The sequence below is a fragment of the Macrotis lagotis genome, chromosome X, assembly GCF_037893015.1.
Source record: "Macrotis lagotis isolate mMagLag1 chromosome X, bilby.v1.9.chrom.fasta, whole genome shotgun sequence".
NCBI lineage: Eukaryota > Metazoa > Chordata > Mammalia > Peramelemorphia > Peramelidae > Macrotis > Macrotis lagotis.
This window is the reverse complement of record NC_133666.1, coordinates 701,619,361-701,644,173: the sequence shown is the minus strand read 5'-3', so window position 1 is coordinate 701,644,173 and position 24,813 is coordinate 701,619,361. Positions and strand designations below refer to the sequence as shown.

Genomic DNA, 24,813 nt, shown 5'->3' with positions numbered 1-24,813 from the left:
CAATCTACGGTTAAAGTTTTCCCATATTCATTGCTTTTCTAAACTTTTTCTTAAACACACATCCTACCATATCTAAGAGCATATGAAATATAACTTATGAACTTATTATAATTATAAACTAAATTTTAAGCTAACTCTTCCTCTGAGTATCATACTTATAGAGAACTTTTTCCTATAGACACACCACAATGAAGAAAAAAGGAATGGTCCTAGACCAAAAATTAAGTCATATTTGCTTCTTTCATGGCTTTTCTCTGTACTGGAGTTTTCCTTAAGGGGACTTTTACTTGCCTAGATTGTATCTCATCACACTGCTTCCTTTTAAACCTGGCATCAGGTTCTGAAGCTTCTCCCCACTTAGAGACACAAGAATAATCCCTTGTGAGCTGTGCAGGAGAAGATTCTTCAATATAAGTGTCAAGATTTGGAGCTGACTTCTTGGGTTCAGGCATCGCTTCCCAATCTGGAAATTTTAAAAATATATTATTTAAATATGGTTTTCTGTGTTAGAACAAAATTATTTGCCACTTACTTAGTACTAGTCTTTTTGTCTTCCATCTCAGGAAACATGACTGCTAAAGGTTATAGGGTAGAACAAAAAAAGATAATGCCTTATGTTTACAAAACCATTTGTAGCATTTTTCATGTGGTTATCTGTGATTTGTAATTTTTCTGAAAAGCTTATCCATATCCTGTCCATTAATCTATCGAACTCTCAGTCCTGACGTATTTTTGTCATCCCAATATGAAGACATTAAAGTATAATTAGAGATTACAGATGTCTGAGGCAAAGGCTTTCCTCTGTTTAATTCTCTTCTTAATCTGGCTACCTTGATTTGGTTCATATGATAGATTTTGGATATATAATAAAGAAAATGATCTATTTCTAAAATTTTCATTTATATGATATCTAATGAATACAGAGAAGCCTGGAAATGCAGAGGGAAGTCAACAAAGCCAAGAAAATAATTGACACAATGACTCAACCAATCAGTCAACAAGAATTTATTAAGGCCTGAAGTTAGGACTATGGGCTGGGGATTCAAAGAAAAAAAAAAACCTATCCCTGTTCCAGCATTAAAGGATATCAAGAAAGCTTTCTTAGAGAAGTGGGATTTCAGTAGTGTTAGAATGTAAGAACTATATCCAGCCATCTTCTTTATCTTTACTAATTTAATTTCTCACTTATCTTACTTTAGCAACTACCTTATCTTTATTTATCCCAGAGGACATCTTCTCCTTGGGTCCTTTTGCTCTCTCAGACTGAATTTCCACTGTCCTTCTTTAGCTCAAAACCAACTGCTTCAAGTTTTCCCAAAATCTGTGGAATGCCTCAGTTTAGCCACTGACCTTCTATACAACTCCCAAGTCATCTTCACAATTCCCTGCTCTTTTATCATTTCTTTTCTCCAGACCTATAACCTTCTCCTTCTGAGGTCTGTAGTCCAAACCAACCAGTCACCTAGCACTAGATATAAATGATCACAGGCTCTGGATTATCCCCTAAGCAAGTGACTAAAAAGGAAATGAAAACTTTGGCTGCAAACAAATTTCTAATGGCTAGATGAGAAATACAAAAGCTCTAGAGGTGATCCGAGTGTTCAATGAAGGAGTTGTGGTTAAAAAAGGTTTGACACATTTGTGCATTATTGGCTCTTCTGGCCTGTCACTGAAAAGCACTGAGACATAAGGATGATCTGACAGTGATTCATGGAAGCAGAAAAAAAAATAGGCTCAGAATCTACACAATGACTAAGTAACTAGGAAAAAATAACAATAGCAATAAAATATTAGTACTAAAAAGGACAGAGATAAACAAAATGCCTTTTGACTGATGATGACGCATGTGTGACTCCAGTGTTCAGTCCTGAGGAGGGAAGTGTCAGAAGAATGATTTCCTACAGGGAAGAGAAGGCTAAGGAAGCTCCCAAGAGAGCTGCCTGGTCAATTATTTACAAGAGCTTCCCCTACAATGATTAACTGTTAGTTGCCATAACTTACCTGCACAGATGCTGGGGGGGGGGGGAATCTCCCTCTGGCATCCAGGGGGTTTCCCCTCTTTCCTGACAGATCACTTCAGACTTGGAAATAACCAGACCTGTCCATTGAAAAGATGTGTTATCAGCAAAACCTCTCAAAGAACTCAATCCTAGTCCCTTTCCCCTTCTGAGAATACACAGCATGCTGGCAATGCCCTGAGTGTGGTCCGCAAGACCACTGAAGGATGCTCTAGATCTTGTACCCCAAAGCAGGGAGGAAAGGATTGCTGATGTATTCAAGGTATCTGGAACAAGAAGAAAGGATCTTAGACCTGAAGGAACATAAGAGTAGGTGTGGAACAGGGATAGCCCAATCCAACAGCCAGATTTCACCTGTACAGAGATCCTTCACCTAGGAACAGCGAAGTAGGTAACTTTAGTAGTCTTGGTCCCAGAGTGATTGGGGATCTAATCTAGGCAGAGTATAGGTCCCGGGGTGGGGGGAGCCTGTGATCCTCACCCAGACTGACCAGGTTCTTATAGTTCTCCAGCATGACTTCCTGGTATAGCTTCTTCTGAGAAGAGACCAGTTGCCCCCACTCCTCCCAGGAGAAATCCATAGCCACATCCTTGAATGACACTGGTTCCTGAAACAAATATATATGTACTTGCCAGGGAGCACCCTCTGATGAATTTCAGGAGGTGAAGTTGGTAGAATTGCACGGGATACTTCTTGTAGCATTGAGGATTCAAGGTATTCCAAGTTAGTCATCTACTGAGTGCAAATTGTCTTAGATTTTGAACAATGCAACAAAATGAGAATTTTAATATACAGTTATGCGAAACGTTTTGCTTCATTGCTGTGACTCTATTGACTATCTCCAATTTATCCTGTCTATAATTTGTTGATACACAGTTGTTTACATGCTGCCTTCCATTAGACTATGAGTTCCTTAGGAATAGGAACTGTTTCCTGCCTTTCTTTGTATTCTCTGAGCTTAGTACTATGATTGGTACAATGCAGGTACTGAAGAAATGTTTGCTCACTGAATAACTGGTTAACAGATTAACTTATTCACAATAGCTCTTAGAAGCAGGAACTATAAGCACAATCATATCCATTTTAATATGAGAAAATGAATCCAGAAATCACAAAATCTCAGACCCATAAGCACTAAGAGGTCTAGAGTCCCTGAGTCTTCTCTTCTCTTTGCTAAATACACTTCAGCAATCCTCTGACTAATCTTCATGAGGATCTCAACTAGTCTTCTCTGCATGCTTTCCAACTTATCCATATCATTCCTACAGTTCAGAACTGAACACAGTAAATATTCTTTTTTTTTTAGGTTTTTGCAAGGCAAATGGGGTTAAGTGGCTTGCCCAAGGCCACACAGCTAGGTCATTATTAAGTGTTTGAGGCCAGATTTGAACTCAGGTCCTCCTGACTCCAGGGCTGGTGCTGTGCCACCTAGCTGCCCCCACAGTAAATATTCTTGATGTGATCTGATGAGAGCAGGGTGAGCAGGATCATTGTCACTTTATGCAGACACTAGGCTTCTCTGGGAATGTAGCTGTCTGTACTGGTTGTCACATAATAACTGACAATTGTTGAGTGTATGGTTTACTAAGCCCTTAAAATCTTTTATTAGATGACCATCTATCTTGGTGTACCTTCCTTTCTCTACCTATCTTTTTTTTTCCTTAACCCAAGTATTACCCTTTATGTTTTCTATTTTTTTTTAATTATTTTTTGGATTTTTTTTGGCAAGATAATGGGGTTAAGTGACTTATCCAAGGTCACACATAACTGGTATGTATCAAGTGTCTGTGATGAGATTTGAACTCAGGTCCTCCTAAGGCCTCCAGGGCCAGTGCTCTATCCACTGCACTACCTAACTGCCCTGAAATGTTGATTTTTAAACCCAAGGGTAGAACTTAACATTACTACTAAATATTATTACATGTGACCCATTTTTCTGACTTCTTGAGATCCTTAGGCCCCACCCTGTCGTCCAAGCTTTATATCATTTGCAAAATGAGTAAGCATGCCATATAAAACAATAATGCCCAATGAGAGATGACATCACCCCACTGAGGATGTCATGTCTCTCTCTCTCTCTCTCTCTCTCTCTCTCTCTCACACACACATACACACATACACACACTCACTCTCTCTCTCTCTCTCTCACCACTTGTCCTGTAGTTGTACAACTTTAACTACTGAAGGATGTTTGCTAAGGCATCTCCATTACAGCCTGTTCCCCCTTAGTTTTTTTTAATATTTCTACAAATCCAGCCAAACATTAGCAAAGGACATAAGTAATTCATTATTAAAGGTATTTTTTATCCACAGGTTTTGACTATATGCTTCTACTTATATTTCAGTCTCAGAATCTCAAGTGTTAGAGGGATCCTGAATCCCACAGGTCCACAAAAACTGTAAGAGGAGATACTCATATGATCCTGCAGGGTTGCAAAGCACTGGTACAAACACAATCTCACTTATCACAATGTCTAGTGCTTCCCATAGCCCACCCTTCCTAGAAGGTTCCAGCCACCTTCTTAACAGCAACCTTCTCATGTATGCATCCTTCATGTACTCAAAGACCTGGAAGTCTTGTTCCGGAACTACAGTCAAATAGTATTATTATCATTCTTGGAAAGTGTCAATCCCATCACCATTTCTTCCTTCAATACAACCACACCTGTAACCTTCCAAACCTGGTGTAGCCCATCTACTAAGACAATAGCAGAGTGTGGCTACTGCCCATGCTGCAGCTTCTTGGAGCCACAGGTGAATATTGGCTGATCAGCTGGACACCAAAGGTAGATCAAGAACCCTGAAAGGGGCTCAGCAGCCCACCCTCCCTTCATCCCTGAACTTCCCATTTAACCTTCAAACCCACTGGTGAGTTAAGGAGGTATCTATCCAATATGTAACAATTTTCCCTGGAGGAATGAGCAGATGAGGACATTATGTTCTAATGGCCATGAAGACAGCCAAAGCAGATGCTTATAGCTTGGTCAAACTTTCGAGACACCAAGGTTATCCACTGCTTCCTGGGCCATCACCAGTCATCTTCACTTCTATACAGCACCTGGACTGTGATAACTCAGGGAGAGTGAGACTGACAACTGTGAACAACTCTGTTTTTGTCCAATTCAAACACAAGTCAATACATCATTTGTCCTCTTCAACTATGAAGGACAAATAACTCTGCAAATTCCTTCCAGGTCACTTCTCCCCTCTATGTATTGTCTCTCTCCACTACAATGTAAATTCCTTGAGGGTAGGGATAATATCACTACAGTGTGGGGCTACAGTGTATGTGCACAAATTTCTATTTTTCATCTATTCATTCTTGAATCCATGATGATCTCTCCTCTACACTATGACACATTTTACAGTCATTTCTCTTTTCCCTTTCAGACTTGTTGTATGGTTGTGTTTTTGTTTTCCTGATTCTTCTGACTTTACTTTGTATCAGTTCATATAAGTTTTTTCATGCTTCTCTGTATTCCCCATGGTCATTGTCTCTTCCAGTACAGGAATTTCCATTATGGTCATAAAGCAAAACTTACTTCGCCACTCCCCAAACAAAGGGCATCTACTTTACTTCCAATTCTCCTACTACCATTTCCTAAGCAGTTACTAAGTGCCAGCACAGAGAGACAACATACATAACTGAGTGGTTATAAGTGGGGGGGTCTCTGTGTTGTCTGTGTGTATACAAGAGTGTATATATTATGTTTATGAAACATAAACTGGAACTAGGAAAGGCACTGAGTATGTTCGTAAAAAGAATGACAAAATCCAAAATGCTGACATTCTTATGGAGGCAACAAGTATATAAACATTTAGAGCATAAATATGACATTCATAAATATAAATTCACACAATTAAAGTAGGGAGATAGACTACTAGGGGAGGATCAGCAAAGATTTCATACTGAAGGTACCTGAGCTACATGCAAAGGAAAGAGATGGACTCTGGGGTGGAGGAAATGAAAGAATAGACTGCAGGCAAATAGAGGAGCCAGGGCAAAGGCAGAAGGATTAAAGACTAAATATTCTGGGAGTGAAGGCTGGAAAAAAGGCCTGTTTGGCTAGACCACCAAGTACAGGAATGCAAGCATTTTAACAATCTGAGTAAACTAGGCTGAGACAAGGTTGTGAAGGGCCAAAAAAGCTAAAAAGAGCAGCTTATTATGAACTCAAAGCCAAAGGGAATCAATGAAATTTGCTGAATAGATGTTTTCATAGTGCAATAATTATAGAGTGTTGAGGGTGGAGACTAACTGAAAGGCCACCAGAATAATCAAAACAAAAGGTGATGATGCCCTGAATTAGGGTGGTAGCTACAAGAGTGAAAAGAGAAGTTGTGAAAACCATTCAAATTGCAAGATTTGAAAACTTACAGGAGATGTGACGTGAGGAAACAATGAAGAATCCCTTCAACGTCAAGCTAAACCTGAGACACTGGAAGGAGGGTGGCGACTTTATCAGAAATGGAGAAGTTTACAAGAGGGAAAGGTTTGAATATAAAGATAATGAATTCAGTTTTAGATGTTTGGGGGGTGGGACCCAATAGGCAGTTGATGATAAATTGGAGCTAAATATAAATACAGATTAGGGAGTCATTTGTATAGTGAAAAATGGCATGTAAGAATAAGACCACAATAATAAGAACTTTACAAATATTATCTCATTTGACCTTCACACATACCTGTAAGGCAAATAATATTATTAACCCCATTTTATAATTTAGACAGATGTTAAATGACTTGGCAAGGATCACACAGATAGGGAATGTTTGAAGCAGAATACAATCTCATCTTCCTGATTCCAAATCCTACATTCTATCTAGCTACAAGTTGCCTCCTTGAGTCAGAAATGGAATTAAGGTTGGAGTTACATAGCCAGGTTGGGTTCATTGTCTGCTGTGGAAATTATTCTGGGACATTTTCTCTCTATTTCTCCAAATCTGGCCTGACAGGGTTTCAGCTCTATTTCAGGCCCTCAAGGTGGCAACTCCTATGGGTAAGGCAACCTTTACTCCAGGCCTCAAAGGAGTCCATCAACAGACCAGAGAAGCACCAAGCATTCAAGTAGTCCAGTGATGGTGGCCTCAAAAGAGAACCCTTCACCATACCTATAACTCCCACAAGATTTTTTGGTCCTTGCAAGTTCTCTGTGTCCTCCTTTCCATGAACTATGCTGGCTTTGAGTCCCAAGTAGTACATGAGGCAGGCTCAGGAAAGCCTCTGTTCTCTCTAATTCTGATTCCCAAACTCAACCTTAGAAATTTCCAATGACCTCAGCAAGGCTGGTGCTATCTTCTGTGAGAGCAGGGGACCAGTTTTTGTCTTTCTTTGTAATGCTAGGCACAGTGGCAGACTAAGGGTCAGGATTCAGGAAGCATCAAGTTGTTGAGTTTAACACTGACCAGCGAGATTCCCTCTGCACTCATCAGGTGTATAGTTAATACATAAGATATAAGATTTTCCATGGTAAGGTCTTATAGTTTAGCTACAGAGAATTACTGACTCTCAATTTACCCCTGATGTACAGGGAGGGGAGATGAGTAGGATTGCTCTTATGCACATACTTAAAACAGCTTGAGTATTTAAAAGAATTGCTGAATGTCCTTGACTGGTCCTGGCCAGACTCTCTAGGCCTATTTGATTAACATTGCCTATCTCTTCAGGAACTAGCCATTCCTGAATGTAAACACCATAATTCTTGGGGTTTGGGGAGGGGTGGCTCCCTCCTTGGACAACCAAGAAAATTTGGCATTATTCTACAGGAAAATTGGCAAGAAGCCTTCTTTGTTCTTAAGCTATATAAGATCTAATTAGACCTCAGCCTAATTGGAGTCTCACCGATGGAGAGGACGCTCTGCCTGGGACCTTCCCAACTGGGACTCTGGAGGCTATACCCCAGGACTCCCCAGCCGCTATTGATTCAGATATTCAGATGTTGAAGTTCCCCCTAACTGGTGATGTTTTCTGTTAATATTTATGCTTATGTAGGCTTTGCTCTTCTTTTTATTATATTAGGACTTACTGGTTACTTTTGCTGTAAAACTGATTTATTGCTACCTGTTTTATAATCACTTTATTAAATACACTCTTTATTTTTGTGGGTGTGACCATGAAATTTTGTAGGAGCGAATCAAAACCAAAACTCCTTAATCAAACATCAGGGGTTATACAGCCTTTGCTTCAAGAGCTCCAGAGAAGGAAAACCGTTATCTAACCACCCCCTCTCTAGGTCACCTCACATACTTTTGGACAGCCCTATTATTTGAATAAGCTCTAACCTCCCTCCTAACATCCTATCTGGCATCTCTGTCAGTTGAACATCTTAAATTCAACAAGCTCAAAACAGAACTCATCTTTCCCCCAAACACTACCCTCTTCCCGCCATCCTTCCAGCTCCTTAATCTCTCCCATCCTTTATTCTCATCTTCAATTGGTTGGCAAGTCTACTCTTTTCTACCTTTATAACATCTCTCCTATGACACAGGCACCACCCCAGCCCTGTGCAGGCTCTCAACAACCACACTCCTGAACTGTTAAAAATAGCCTCTGGGTATCTCTAGTCTCACCTCACTTCAGTCCATCCTCCATTCAGTTGACAAATCAATCTTCCTGGGAGGCAGTCAAGATGGCAAAATAAGAGGAAGAAATATTGCTGAGGTCTCCTTCAAAACTCCTACAGAAAGATCTAGGGGGAAAAAAAAGGCTAAACCTTGATAGGAAAATTCAAGAAAAAAAGCACAGTGAGTCATTTCTCCACCCCCAAGTTGGCACCCAGAGAACTCTATGGATATTGAGGGTATGGTCTGTCTGGGAAACAGAATACTCCAGCACAGGGAAAAGCCAGGAGCCAGCAGAAGTGATGGTAGTCCAAAGACTAGAAGGATCTTTGTACAGAACACATGTACAAGCACCATCTGAGAGCTCAGTGGCTTACAACCCAGTTTCTGTTCACAGATGCAGCATGTCCCATACCCATGGATGGAGTATAAACTATTGCAGGTCCTTGCTTATAGATAGAGAAACAAGTTCAGAAGTCAGTAGTGGCTTTGTGACTCTAAGTTCAGGACTGGTCTCAGTTCCAACCTCCCAGCCAGTCTGAGACCTGCAGCAGAATGATTGGGGAAGAAATTCCAGACCCAAATGGAATCTGAAGTTCTGTTCATTTGAACCAACAGAACCTCCTGGTGAGCTGAGAAGAGGATGAATCCAGCAGCAGGATCCTGTCCTGGAGCTCCAAATGGGGCAAGTCCACAGACATGCTGTTCAGAGTCAAATTTAGCTCAGAAACTTGCAGGATTCAGCCCAAGAAATCTGCCCGGGTGAGATCATTTTGAAAGCACCAAAAGCTGCAGGACCCCAGTCCAAGCTATCCCTGAAAGCCAAGAATAGCACGAAGTTCAATATCAGAAGCAGAAAGACCTACGAGAACACAAGTTCTGATTAGCCATTTCTTCCTGAAGTGTGCCGGACCTTGTACCTAGCCATGAATTCCAAAGTCTGAAAGAAGGCTGTTAGAATGAGTCACTAAAACAGAATTCCACCAGAAAAATTATAATGACCAAATGCAGAAAAAGCTTGGAACTTCAAAACACCTAAGAGCAAAACCTGAGAGGAAAAAACAGCTTGGGCACAAGTTCAAATAGAATTCGGGGGGGGGGGGGGTGGTTATTACATAGAATGAAATCCCCAAAGAAAAAAAAATGCTAAGTGAGCTGCGGAAGAAAGAAGGTGAGAGGAAGTCAGGGCTGGTGCCGGACCTGGCCCAACACACAGGCGCCGGGAAAATGGGCGAGTCCCAACCCGGAGCCGCGGGCCGAGCCGCGGGCCGAGGGCTGGGCGAGCTGGACTCCAGCGCTCGGGCCGGGCCGTGCTGTCCGGCTGCAGGGGCCCGGGGCCACACAGGGCCCTGCCCGAGCCGGGGTCATTAGAGAGCCTGCCTGAAGGGCAAGGTCAAGGCCGCGCGCCGGGCGGGAACCTCCTCCAAGCTGCCGGTGAGGCCCCCGGGGCCCGGAGCGCGGAATCTGGGGTGACCTCGGGAGAGGCTCCCACAGGGAGAGTGGGGGGCCGACCCCAGGGTCAAAGCCAAGGGCCAGGCTGGGGTCGGAGGGCGAAGGGGCGGCCCCGGGGGCGGGGCCTCGGGCACTTCCGGCTGGGGAGGGCAAGGAAGCCGAGTGGCGGACCCGGGCCTCGAGGCGGGGCCTGCTCCCCAGGAGCCCCCACCCCACCGAAGGAGGGGACCCCACCCCCGCCCGCACCCCCGGGGCGCCCCTCGTGGACCACGTGCACAGCCGCGTCTCGCACGTGCCTCGGCGGACCAGAGACGCCGCTGATTGGCTGCCAGGCCTGGGCCCCGCCCCCCCAATCCCGGATGTGCTATTCCCCGAAGCCGGCCCAGGAGCCGGCGGCCAACACTGCGCACGCGTCAATGCCCGTCTCACCAGCCCTCCTGCCCGCCCTGCCCTCCGCCCGCCCTGCCCGGCCTTTCACTCACGCAGGCGGGCGGGGGATGGGGCGGAGCCGGGCTGAGCGGGGGCAGAAGCGGAAGGGACGCCAACTTCGGAAGCCGAGCCGGAAGCCCGCTTCGAGCCCAGCCACGCCCCCGGAAGCGCTTCTGGGAAACGTAGTCGCGAGGACCGCGTAGCTGGTGCGCATGCCCAGAGCCGTGCCGTCCCCTTGGCCGCGCGCCCGCCTCCAGCTTGGGCCTGGCCCCGCCCGGGGCGGGCGCCGGGTCGAACTTGGGGTTGGAGTTGGCCCTGGAGGGGGGCGGCCTGCAGACTGAGCAGAGCCCCGAAGTGCAGGGAGCCCTCGGGAGGTTGTTGGGGAGCCGGGGCCGGCAGCGCCCCCAGCTGACACGGCCGTGGCCCCCCTGGAGGAGGGGGTGCCTCGGCATCACGTCGGCTGTGGCCCCAGCCCCCACGAGGGTACCCCCTCAAAGGGCCATTTGGTAGGTGGAAGGGTGTAGAAGCTCCGAGCCGCCGTGCTGGCCTGTTGCCGGGGCAACAGGACCTGAAATGCAGTGAATCTGGGAGCGTCGGAGGAGTGAAGCAGCTGTTGCATCGCCTGTAGCCCACCAGCGCCTATAAACACCCAAATGACCCTTGGCAGAAAAAACATTCTCTACCCCTTTTATTTTTTTTGTTAGGTTCTTTCAGGGCAATAGGCTTAAGCGGCTTGGCCAAGGCCACATTAAGTGGCTGAGGCCGGCTTTGAACTCAGGGGGTCCTGGCTCCGGGGCCGGGGCGCTATCCACCGCGCCACCTGGCCGCCCCTCTGCCCCTTTTTATTGGCCGTCAACTTGGCCCCATGCCTACCCCATTTCCTCAGTCAATGGTTCGGCAAATATTCCCCTGAACTTGCCTCCTTCCTGGGAAGTGCCTGACTTCAAGGCCACGCTCTCCCGCTTCCCCTGAACTCTTGTCCTGCCACAACTACGTGAGGTCAAGCAGATGGAGAGCTAGACATTTACTCTGATCCCCCAAAGGGGAAGGGAAGCAGAGGAGCATTTAGACAGGACCCCTGCGTAGCCGCCACCAGCCCCAGCGCTCCTATCCTGGACCTATCTGCCAGGCACCGTGTTCTAAGCATTTTTTAAATATAAGAACAACCGAAGAAGTGAAGTGCTGTTATGATTTCCATTTCAGAGCTCAGGAAACTGGAGCAAACAGAGGCTCAGAAACTTACTTAGGGCCGCACAGCTGGGAAATGCGAAAATAGGGATTTTAGAGTCAGACATTCCTGCCTCTAGCCCAATTCTCTATTCACTGCACCATCAACTGCTTCACAATTGCTAATGCAGCCTCCCTCCAGCTGCAGCAGATGGGCATATTCTGCCCAGTTCCCAAAGTGTTCCTCTGCCATTCAGCTCTCCATTGCCAGAGCTCAGTCTTTGGGGTATTTTTGTTTCATCCGTGGGGTTAGGTGACTTCCAAAGCCACACAGCTAGGCCATTAAGTGTCTGAGGCTAGATTTGAACTCAGGTCCTCCTGACTCCAGGGCCGGGGCTCTATCCACTGGGCCACCTGGCCGCCCCTCAGTCTTTCCTTAAGTCCCTAACCACCTCTCCCCTGTCATTTCTTCCCCTGAGTGACTGCATTGTTTGCCCTTTCTCGCTTGGGCCTTAAGCTCTCGAGTCACTGAGGCTTTGGACGGCTGCGAGGGGGCATCTCCCTGGGCACAACTCCGCTGCACAGGCGTCAGCTTCGGGAGGAGAGAAATCCCCGCTTCTTCCTCCAGCCTCTCCCCATCGCCTGCACAGACCGCTCCTGCGTCTGGCCTCCCTGGTGGCCCCCACCCAAGGCCCTGCAAGGCCGAGGCTGATGCGTGTGATGGGCAGGGAAGCCCCCGACCAGAAAGGGACCAGCAGGCGTCCGCATTTCATTGTCAGGTGTGCCCACAGCCCTTGGGGGGCTGGCGGGGGAGGTACTCCCAGCCCCCCAAGTGAAGCTTCCCCTTCCTGACTTCCAGCCAAAGGAAGTTGTCAAGGCCAGAGCACGAGACTGGCACGAAAACACCCACAGAGGCGGGACTCCCCCAAACAAAGAGGAGACGCGGTGCCTAGGTGGGGGGATCTGGGCCCTCCTGCTGGGGCCCCCTCCCCGAAGCACACCTGACTCCCCGCCCCGGGCGGAGAGGCTTTGTGGGGGCTCCACAGGGCCGGGGACGGGCCGCCCCGCGGACTACGATTCCCAGAAAGCCTTGCGGGGACGCCTTGGCGCGCCGCGCACAGCCCAGCCCCTCCTCCCCCCGCTCCGCCCCCTTTCCTCCCCTCATGCGGCAATTGGTCAAGCCGGAGGCGGCCGTGAGGCCTGCGACCCAATCAGGAGGCAGGCGGAGCACGTGGCCAGGGCGGAGCTCCGCTGGGTTGGGCGGGTCGATCCGGGTCCTCCGCCGCCGCCCCCCGGGGCCCCCAGCGGCCGCCGCCCCCCAGGGAGCCCTCGGGGAAGCGGCGCAGGCCGGGGGTGCCGCGGAGCAGGCGCGATGCGGGGGGCGCAGCAGGGGCGGAGAACCGGGGCCCCACCCTGAACTCCGCGTTGGCCGCCTCGCGCCCCACGGCCCCGAGCGGGAGCTTCGGGGTGGAGGAGAAGCGGCCGGGGCAGGGGGAGCCGGGGAGCCGGGCTGCGCCCCAAGCAGGGTGACCCTGTTACCGCCGCACCGCGGCCCCCGTACCGGTGCTGTGTAGCCAGAGATGGCAAGGAGCAGGTGGCGCTGGGTGCAGCACCAGCCTGGCCTGACACTTCATCTGACCCGGCGGCGAGTCACTTAATCCCATGGCCTTAAATAAATTTAAAAAAAATTTAGAAAAAGAGATGGCCAAGAAAGTCGGAGTCCATCCCTTCAGGAGGCTGACCACTGCAAGTCTGCAAGTAGGGGTGCCACCCCGTTGGGGCAGGGACCTGTCTCTGGGAACTTCGCTGTGCTCAGGTGAGAGCTGATTGGCAGGACATGCCGTGTGAACTGGGCCATCTCCGTTCCCTGAGATGTGGGAGGCCAGTGTAGGCTGTGTTGGGGATGGGGGTCGCAGGGCCTGGGCAGCTCACGGTCCTTCTGGCCTCTGCCCTCATCAGACAACATCCGGTGTGTTTATCCTGTTCAGTGCTGAAGGCCATGGATAAATCTTGGATCGTGGAGGAATCCGAAGGACTTCTTGCCGTTTGAGGATCACTTGAAGGAAGAGAAGACTTAGGGGGCCATGATGGCTGCCTTCAAGTAACTGAAGGGCTCTCTGGTGGAAGAGACAATAGGTTATTCTGTTTGGTTCCAGGAACGTCCAGAGAGCAAGTTGAGGTTGAGATAAAGAAGAGGTTCCTCATGGCCCCAGCTCCTGGGCAGTGCAATGGGATGCAACTCCTAGGGTTTTGCCCTTCATGAGGGTTTTTCCCTGGAGCCTGGGCTCACCTTGATGGAGACAAGAGAGACAGGATGCTGATTCAGGTAGAGGCTGATATTCTGGGATTTCTTGGATTCAACTTTCTCATCTTTACAATGGGGGAGGGTGATGAAGAGTGTTGGCAGGTCCTGCTTCACAGAGTTGTAAGTACTTGGTTAAATAGAAAGACCATGAAGTGACACTCTTCTCCTTTTGTAGCATTATTGAGAATCTAGTACAAGCTTGGCATACAGTAGGCCCTCAATAAATGTATGGTTTGGAACCTTGAATTTCTGAGCAGTACAATAACTACTTACAAATCCTATCAGCTTCCCTTGTCCCCCCAGGTCCATCAGAAGGGTGGTCCCTAGTTTAGCACTCGACTGTTTGTTATTTCAGAAATTGGTGACCTTCCAGGATGTGTCCATAGACTTCTCCTTAGAAGAGTGGAGGCAACTGGATCCTTCTCAGAAGAGGCTGTACCAGGAGGTGATGCTGGAGAACTGTAAGACCCTCATCTGCCTAGGTAAGGACCACAGGCTTCTCCTGAAGCCCAAACTCTTCCCCATGGAGGGACTTTCTTTCCTCTTAGCAAATGCCCTGGGATTTCTTGAGTGTTAACTGTTGTTTGGCATCCAAAGACCAGAGATTCCTTTTTTAAATTTTTTTAAATTTTCATTAGAAAGATTTTATTTATTTTGAGTTTTATGATTTTTCCCCTATTCTTTCTTCCCTCCCAGAAGGCAGGCTGTTAGTCTTGTTTCCATCACATACATTGATCTAAGCTGAATGTGATGAGAGAGAAATAATATCCTTAAGGAAGTATAAGAGATAGCAAAATTACATAATTAGATATTGGTTTTTTTTTAAATTAAAGGTAATAGTCTTTGATCTTTGTTCAAACTCCACAATTCTTTCCCTGGATACAGATGGTATTCTCCTTTGCAGACAGCCCCAAATTGTCCCTGATTGTTGCACTGATGGAATGAGTGAATCCATGAAGGTTGATCATCGCCCCCATGTTGCTGTTGGGGAGTACAGTGTTCCTCTGGTTCTGCTCATCTCGCTCAGCATCAATTCATGCAAACCCCTCCAGGCTTCCCTGAATTCCCATCCCTCCTGGTTTCTAATAAAACAATAGTGTTCCCTGACATACATAGACCACAGTTTGTTAAGCCATTCCCCAATTGAAGGACATTGACTTCATTTGCAACTCTTTGCTACCACAAACAGGGCTGCTATGAATATTTTTGTACAAGTGATGTTTTTACCCTTTTTCATCATCTCTTCAGGGTATAAACCCAGTAATGGTATTGCTGGATCAAAGGGTATGCACATTTTTGTTTCCCTCTGGGCATAATTCCAAATTTCTCTCCAGAAAGGTTGGATGAGCTCACAGCTCCACCAACAATGTATTAGTGTCCCAGATTTCCCTCATCCCTTTCAACATTGATCATTGTGCTTTCTGGTCATATCAGCCAGTTCTGAGAGGTGTGAGGTGATACCTCAGAGATGCTTTAATTTGCAATTCTCTAAAGAATAATGATTTAGAGCAATTTTTCATATGAGTATGGATCGCTTTGATCTCCTCACCTTTAAATTGCCTTTGCATATCCTTTGACTATTTGTCAATTGGTGAATGGCTTGTTTTTTTTGAAAATTTGACTCAGTTCTCTGTATATTTTAGAAATGAGTCCTTTGTCAGAAATACTAGTTGGGGCAGCTAGGTGGTGCAGTGGATAGAGCACCGGCCCTGGAGTCAGGAGGACCTGAGTTCAGTTCTGGCCTCAGACACTTAATAATTACCTAGCTGTGTGGCCTTGGGCAAGCCACTTAATCCCATTTGCCTTGCAAAAACAAAAAGAAAAAGAAAAAAAGAAATACTAGTTGTAAAAATTGTTTCCCAATTTTCTATATTTCTTTTGATCTTTGTTACAGTGGTTCTGTTTGAGCAAAAGCTTTTTAATTTAATGTAATCAAAATTATCTAGTTTTTTTTAAATGATGTTCTCCTTCTCTTCCTTGGAGACCAGAGATTCCTAATCCCTCCGTGGCCTTGAGAGAGGTTACTAGGTTAACTACTTAACCTGTTCTCAGAAGTATAGCTGCAATCTGGATGCGGCATTTAATATCTCTGGGGATGGCCCACCCCCACTCCTTTCTTGTCCTAGGTGTTGAATACATCAGCAGTCTCCAACCTCTTAGCAGGTATTGGGACAAATGCCCCGGCCCTTTTCTGAGCCCAGAGCCACTGTGGAGCTCATTCCCACTTCCAAGTACTACCCTTCGGTGGTCCTGTGGAGCATGCTCAGTGCATTACCAGTAGGTTGTGTTTCCCAGAAAGGGAAAGGGACTAGGATTGAGCTCGTTGGGTAGTTCTCTGACACCAGGTCTTTTCAATAACAGGCCTGGCCATTTCCAATCCAGACGTGATCTGCCAGTTGGAGAGAGGCAAAGCCCCCTGGATGCCAGAGAGAGATGTTCCCCCGAGCATCTGTGCAGGTGAGTCATGGAGGCCAACAGGTAGCCATGGTGGGAGAAGCTCTTGTAAATGACTGACCAGCCAGTTCTGCCGGGAGCTTCCTTGGTCTTCTCTTCCCTGCAGGGAATCACTCTTCTGAAACTTCCCTCCTTAGTAGTGGCTCAGGACTGATCCCTGGAACTGCCTATTCTCTGGCCTCCCTCCTGTCAGTTCATTCTCTCTTCACATGTGTATATTCCTTACACAACAATAACCCAAAGGCTTTTTGGACATCTCTGTCCTTTTCTCCTGGGCATCAGTGAAGGTTTTGTTGCTGTTGTTAAAGTCACTGTATGGTCTCTGAGCCTGCTTTCTTCTTATCTCCAAGACTGTCAATCCCTCTCATGTCACTGTGGCAAACCTGAAGGACCAACAATGCACGGATATGCCAGACCTTGTTTAGCCACAATTCCTTCATTGAACACTTGGATCATCTCCAGGCTTTTGCATTTCTCAACCAGCCATTAGAAATATATTGTCGGGGCAGCTAGGTGGCGTAGTGGATAAAGCACCGGCCCTGGAGTCAGGAGTACCTGGGTTCAAATCCGGTCTCAGACACTTAATAATTACCTAGCTGTGTGGCCTTGGGCAAGCCACTTAACCCTGGTTGCCTTACCAAAAAAAAAAAAACTAAACTAAAAAAAAAGAAATATATTGTCATTTCCTTTCAGTCAGGGATCAATGGACCTAGGTGTAGGATCATTAAGTCAGAGTCTGTGACCCATTTGTATCAGTCCCTCTATGAGGTTGGGTTGCTTTTGACTTGAGGTTTCAAAAGGAGAAGGTTAGGGAACTAGAGAAGGAAATCCATGTTTGGCTGAATAAAGAGAATTGAAGATGAAGATGACTTAGAGGCTATAGAATATCAGGAACTGAACTGAGGAATGACAAATTTGGGAAAACTTGAAGGAAGTGGATGTGAACTAAAGAAGGACAAAGGGAATTCAATCTGAAGGACAGATAACTCAAAAAAAGATTTCATTTTTGTTTTGCTGACACATTCTCCATCAAGTTTAAGCTCATTATTAGGATTTGTGAGTATCTTTTCTTGGGAAAGAAGTGAGAAAAGAACTGAATTTTAAGTTCTACTTTCAGTGATATTGTAGATCTGACTTTTAAGTTTTAATTTATATATGAATTTGTTGTCACCCAAATTCCAGAGCTTTGTTTAAATATGTTAATGATATAAAGACCTTTTATTTTCTCTGACCTGTAAGAGCATATTTATCTGCTTTTCACATGTTATAATAACTTGGAAAAAATAATGATGCATTAATAAAAGTTTTTAATAATAAAGATTGACAATCCACAGACAGCTAAATTTAAAAACTCCAAATGTTATGATAATCAAAAAGTGACCTTTTATTTGTCTTAACCTGTGATTTTTTAAGATAATTTCTTAAGGTAGGAGAGAGAAGACAGAACTAAGTAAGCAACAAATTATCTTTTTGCTATCTGGGGTAAAGGGGTTTGAGAGATTTTTACACTTTTCCTCCTCACAGATTCAGAGGTTATCCCTGAACCCAAGAAGTCATCTTCAAAGTTTGGCCCTTCTTCAGAAGAGTCATCACCTGAACAGCTCATAAAGGATCATCCCTGTTTCTCCAAGTGGGAAGAACCTAATGCCAAGTTAAAAAAGAACTCTCATGATGAGGAGATCCATCTAGGCAAGTAGAAATCCTCCTAAGGAAAATTCATAAGAAAGTGAGAAGCCATAAAAGAAACAAACATGGCTTAGTTTTCAGTCTAGGGTCAATCATTTTTCTTCTATAGACAACATCTATAGGAAAGAGTTTTCCATAAATGTGATATCCCCATTGAAATAGTTTCAGAGTCTATTATTTAGACTTAAGTAAATGTAACAGAATCTATTCCAGTAAGTGATATGCTAAGTAATTCATGTATGAAACTTAACTTATATCATATCTTAATTTATAATACCCTATTTATTATCATAAAATATGTTCTTAAAAGAAATCATGTATTAACCATAATTTACCCATTGCTTCTTATAGAATTCATACTGGAGAGAAACCCCAGAAATATCATGAATATGAGAAGACTTTGTCCAAAGACTCACAACTTACTTTACAACATAGAATTCACACTAGAAAGAAACCATATAAGTGTAACGAATGTGGGAAGGCCTTTAGCCAGCGCTCACACCTTGATGGGCACCATGGAGAAAAACCTTATAAATGTAAGGAATGTCAGAAGACCTTCGGATGGATCACCGGACTTATACAACATCAGAGAATCCATACTGGAGAGAAACCTTATGAATGTAACGTGTGTGGGAAAACTTTCACACAGAGCTCACAATGTATTGAACATCAGAGAGTTCATACTGGACAAAAACAGTATGAATGTCAAGAATGCAAGAAAGTGTTCAGCCAGAGGTCTCAACTCATTGTACATCAGAGAATTCATACTGGGGAGAAAACTTATGAATGTACTGAATGTTGGAAAGTCTTCAAATGGCACTCACACCTTACTAAGCACCAGAGAATTCATACTGGAGAGAAGCCTTATAAATGTGATATATGTGGGAAAGCCTTCAATTTCAGAACAGGTCTTATTGTCCATCAGAGATTACATACTGGAGAAAAACCTTACAAATGTAAGGACTGTGGGAAGGCTTTCAGACAGATCTCACATTTTAATGTACATCAAACAACTCATACTAGAGAGAAGTCATATGAATGTAATGAATGTGGAAAAACCTTTAGATGGAGATCAGAACATACTCTTCATCAAAAAATTCATATGGATGAAAAACCTTATGAATGTGATAAATGTGGAAAGACCTTCACACAAAGTTCACAGTGTACTCAACATCAGAGAATTCATGCTAGGGAGAAACATTATAAATGTAAAGAATGTGAAAAGGTCTTCAACCAGAAGTCTCAACTCATTGTACATCAGAGAATTCATACTGGAGAGAAAACTTATGAATGCACTGTATGTAGGAAGGTCTTCATGTGCCATTCATACCTTATTCAGCATCAAAGAATTCACACTGGAGAAAAACCTTATGAAAGTGATGAATGTGGGAAAGCCTTTAGTTTCAGAACAGGTCTTACTGTCCATCAGAGAGTTCATACTGGAGAAAAACCTTACAAATGTAATCAATGTGGGAAGGCTTTCAAACAGAGTTCACAGTTTAAGGTACATCAGATAATTCATACTAGAGAGAAATCTTATGAATGTAGTGAATGTGGAAAGGCCTTCAGATGGAAGTCATAATTTATTTTACATCAGAGAATTCATATTGATGAGAAACCTTATGAGTGTAACAAATGGGGAGATACCTTCAGTCAGAGGTCAAAACTTACTCTTCATCAGAGGATTCATGCTAGAGAAAAATGTTGAAAAAAAAAAGGCTATGAGGTAAAAGGCCACATTTTCGAAACAGCATGTGATTTCCAGAACCACAGAATGTCAGTGTTGGAAAGTTTGCCCCTTCCCACTCATTTAGTCCTCTTCTGCTTGTTCTTGAACTCAGTGTGCAAGTCATCTCTAACACATTTGTGGTTTTACTTTCTCCTAATTCTTTCCCACCTTTCTAAAATCATTGAATCATAATGGGAAGGGACTCAAACCTTTGAATTCAACTCTTTCATTTTACATGTAAAGAACTAAAGACCATGGATACCAAGTGACTTGCCCAAGTTACACAGGACATACCCAGCACTTAAAAAAAAAAAGCTATCCTTTTCCCCCGCTCTATTTCAAATAGTCTTTTGAAGCTTCTTTCAGAGTTGTCACCAACTTTCCAGTGAGCAAATAAACCTGTTTGGTCCTTATCCTCCTTTTCTTCCTTATCATTATGTGAAATAATTGACTCTTGAGCACTCTAATTCTCGCTTCCTTGTAGTTCCCATACTTGGCTCTTCTGTTTCTTTTTTCTGTATCGTCTCTCTCCTCTTTACAGGATTTTGGCCCCTTTCCTGTCCCCTCATATCAAATGTTCTCCAAGAATCTGTTCTGGATCCTCTTCATTTCCAGTTTTTCTTTCTACCAGTTAGGAAACCCTATTATCAAGGCTCTTCAGTTTGCCCTCCATAGTATCTCTCATCCTTACCTTCTCTTTATTTACCCCTATTAGAGACTTTTCACTCAGACTATTATAATGGCTTCCTGATTGATTTCCCTTCCCTTACAAGAATTTTCATTCTCCAATTCATGACTCCACTCAGTCAACAGAGTGATCTAAGCATGGATCTAACCATGCTCTTCAAGACCTGCAGTTGCTTCCTGTTACCCCAACGATGTAATGCAAGGTCCATATTGACTTGGACCTGTTACTCACACAGGAAAGTCTATCCTCCATCTGTGGTCCTTTGTTCTGGATTTCCCACGTACCTGGAATGCATATCTTCCATTTCTCCACCTCTTCTAATCCTTTTATTTCAAAGGAGACAGCTTCCCAAGGACTAGAAAACATAGTGACTCCTTCACCCCAAGATTATTCTATATCATTTTTTATCTACATGTTCTCCCATTGAATTTAAGCTCTGTACCTTCCCCAAGACCTGACACACAACTGCAGGGGATGATGGATGGATGTTGAATGGAATTGACTAAAGAGCAGGTTTTCTGTGGAGCATATAACTCATTGCTCACCCTGGGATTTGTAATACAAAGAAACCCTTATGGAATCAGGATTCTAGTCCATTTGTATTTTTTGTCCTCTGGAGATGTTGACATTGCTGCAAAGCACTATAGGTAGATCAGGTATTGCCATCCTGAAGAGACTAGAGGAACTGATTGAAAGTTTATGCCAAATGTAGGTGGAACAAAGGAAAGGAAAACCTGCTCAACTTGCAGTGTCCACTGTAAAAACATTCTAATCTGGATGTGGTCCCTGGGTCCTGAGGATTGCCTCTTCATCAATTTTCAAATGTCTCTCCCTCTCCTAACCTCATACTATCCCTCATTTGTCTTTCTACTCCACACCAGCCTCAAAAGTATGACTTTATTCCTCAATTTTACCATAAATAGGTAGTCTTGCCCAACTTGGAAATAGAGTTTGTCAGTGACACAAGGTTATTATTTTTCTCTTTGGCCAGAAGTAATAATAGTCTTCATTACTCTACATGTGGCATTGCTCTTTGGTGCCTTCCTCTGTTATCTTTTTTCACCATAGCATCATGCCTCTAATTCCTCTCCTTAGGTATGAAGAAAGAAGTTGAAAATTTTTTTTCTTCCACCAGCCACCTGTCTGGGATTCAGGCTGCCTGGCTGTTTACCTTCTTTGTCTGTATTCCCTTTCCTAACACCAAAGGATGGAACATTTTTCCTTGAGAACTCAAGGAAACCCTAGCTATATATGTCTCAAGCAGGAGAAGACCCCAGGTCATTGCTTTATGATCTGAAGAAGATTCTTAGGGTAGCTGCCTCTTCCATGCTTCATTCCAGTTATAGTAGGATTTGACCATCTTCTGATTGGAAAATCGGATAGATTTCTAGATAGATATATCCAAGGAGTGTGACTGAGCAGTCGTTTTTGAAAAAAGAGTACCGTTGATTAGAAAACACCTGGGAATGTATTCAAATTCTCAGTTGATGAAAGACATACAAATTAAATCAACTCAGATTTGTTAACAATGTTATCTCTGTTAATAATGAACACTTAGAGATGTCTAGTATAGTGAGAGGCAAAACACTTTAATAGACTGAATTCAAGCCCAATCTGAACACCTGCCAAGGGCTCATCCAGCCTTTGCTTCAAGATCACCAGCTAGGAATTCTGAAGTTGCCTCCATACCCATCAAACTGCCGAAGATGATAAAAGATGAAAAGAGCAAATGTTGGGGGCCAGTGAGCAGAAAGGTTCCACAGAACTCTTGGAGAAACTGAATTGATTGCAGTGCTCAGGAAAACAATTGGGAATGCTATGGGGAAAAGTCACTAAATAATACATCCCTGACTCAGAACACTACTAGATATATGCTCCTATAGAGTGAAAGAAGGAATTATTTTTTCAAGCTTTTTTTTTTGCAAAAGTAAAAAAAACTGAAAAGAATGTTGACAGTGCTTGTCCCAATGATAGGCACTTGATAAATGTTACTGACTGGCATCCAGCAAGGAAGGAATGAAAAATTATAGTGCATGACCACCACCATATCTAACACAACGGCATTTTATTAAAACAGTCATAAAATCCATTCCAGGGTTTCTTAGAATATTATAAATAAGTGGTCATTAACTTGACCTATAGAAACTGAGTTTTCACTCCTCATGACCAACAAGTTGGCAAATATTGCCATTTCTGCCCTTTCCCAGATCCATCTCTCACTCTGAAGATGGCAAAGGTTCCAAGGCTCTCCTGACTGTAGTCCATGCACCATAGAACTCACAAACATATCTTGAGCAGATAGGACCAGAGCATATTCCCAACCCCATAACTTCATTGTCCTTCTTTTGCCTCGGGCATAAAATACAAATTCCATTTAACATTTCAAGTCCTCACAACTGCCTGGAGCCCTGCCACTTCAGTGTATCTCACTCCCCTCCCTGCATTCTCTGGTCCTGCCCAGCTGGTCTCTTCCTTACAGAAACTTTCACTACCCTCCTGCTTGCCTTTGCCTGGACTATCCCCTATGCCTTCTAATGCACTCCTTCCTCACTTCAGTCTCAGAGTCCCTTAGATCAAGTACCATCTATATTAAGTCCTCCAACCAGGGTAGGAGGAGCATGCAGTAGGTTGACCAGACTGATGGGGACAGTTCAAATGGAGGGCATGAGGACTTTTGGAGAGGGCAGACTGACACAACAGACTGGGGACTGGGGAACAATGGATTCAGAGAAGAGACCTTGAGGCAAGAGAGGGAACCCTGACCAGAGTCTGTGCAGGAGCTTATGGAAGGGGGGACTCTACAGGGTTCTGACAAGGAATGGGGAGGATGGTGCAGACCTGAGATGTGAAGGGGATGTGCAGGTCAGAGGCCGCAGCACCAGTAGACTGGTGGGTAGAGTGGGGTGGTGATGAGGATGAGGGAAGAGGCAACAAGGGATGTGATGGCCAGTTCCTGGAATTTTCCCTGACTTCCATTAGAGCTAAGGAAACTGTCCCCTTTGGGGTTGTGACAAAGAATTACATATGGGGCAGCTAGATGGTGCAATGGATAGAGCACTGGCCCTGGAGTCAGGAGGACCTGAGTTCAAATGTGACCTCAGATACTTACTTAGCTGTGTGACCTTGGGCAAGTCACTTAATACCCCCCAAAAAAGAATCACATGGACTTGATTCTAGTTACTCCAGAACCTGGTAGTGTCATTTTTTCATGCTGGATTGGGGTCCTGGATATATATTGGGCCATGGAAGCTGTTGTGGAAACACCTTCTGGACGTCAATAGGGGTCTCTGTGTCTCCCAGACCTTGAAGCCTTAGATGAAGACTGTGATCCATCTTTTCCATCCCTGGTTTCTAGAGACAGCTGCCTCTGGCTCCCCTCACTGCTCATGCTCTGTAGCTCTACATCATACATGAGGAGCCCATAAAGGAAGCACTATGGAAAGGCTGCTTCTACCCTGGCCACTGCAGGACCCTGGATGACTTCTAGAAATGCCCTCCCCTGCTCTTATGGTGACTGTTGCTCTAGTCTGCTGCCCTGGGGACTGCTGTGCAGGCCATTTCTGTTGATGCTTTGCCCCACTGGTCCCTGACTGTCTTCTTGGGTAGATTGTTCTGGGAGCTGCTGGGCTTCTATGTTTCAGTCAAAGTGATCTTCTTGGAAGGACCTGAGTGCCATTACCCAGGCCTCTTCCTTCTCACCCCACCTCAGCTTAGTGTAGATGCCACCTTCTTGTAGAGATAGTTCCTGATTCCCCCTCCCAAAAAGAGGAATTGAAATGATAACAAGAACTGGCCAATGAGCCCAACCCTGAGTGTGGGCAGTGCTCCAAAGATGCCCATGGATTTTGGCAGATGTGCCAACATTCTGTAATTGGTTCTAGTCCATTAGCCATGTGGTGGAGAGGAGCCTTTTTGTAGTTCTGGCTATGTAGCCCATCAAGACACCTCTCCCCACATAGGTAATCAACTGGAACCAATTTCAATATGTTTCCTTCCCAGAAGGGCTGGGATCCATGTTACTTGGGAACACTCTGCTTGGCCATCACTAAGGAGCTGGCTACCCTTATCAGCACCAAGATTTTATCAGTATACCCTAGAAACTAGGTTGTGCCTTGGGTAAAGCATCAATCAGGACCTGAGGTCAAATCTGACCTGAGATACTAGTTGTGTGACCTTGGACAAATCACTTCACCTTGATTGCCTCCCATCCAGGGTCATCTCCAGTCATTCTGATTCCTATCTGATCACTGGATCCAAATGGTTCCAGAGGAGAAAGTGATGCTGGTGACTTAGCACAGTCCCACCTCACCAAAATCCAATTCA

At 44.8% G+C, this 24,813-nt stretch overlaps 2 protein-coding genes across 2 annotated transcripts in view; one reads left to right on the top strand and one right to left on the bottom strand.

The window, feature by feature from the left end:
• The window catches only part of LOC141497086 (uncharacterized), a 147,981-nt gene that overhangs the window by 3,860 nt on the left and 119,308 nt on the right, over positions 1–24,813 (bottom strand).
• LOC141497228 (uncharacterized) lies at positions 13,026–24,308 on the top strand. Its single transcript, XM_074199875.1, is given in 5 exon segments — positions 13,026–13,954; positions 14,289–14,415; positions 16,295–16,390; positions 17,912–18,080; positions 18,425–24,308. Coding segments are annotated over 5 exon segments (1,761 nt in total). The 5' UTR covers positions 13,026–13,942; the 3' UTR covers positions 19,782–24,308.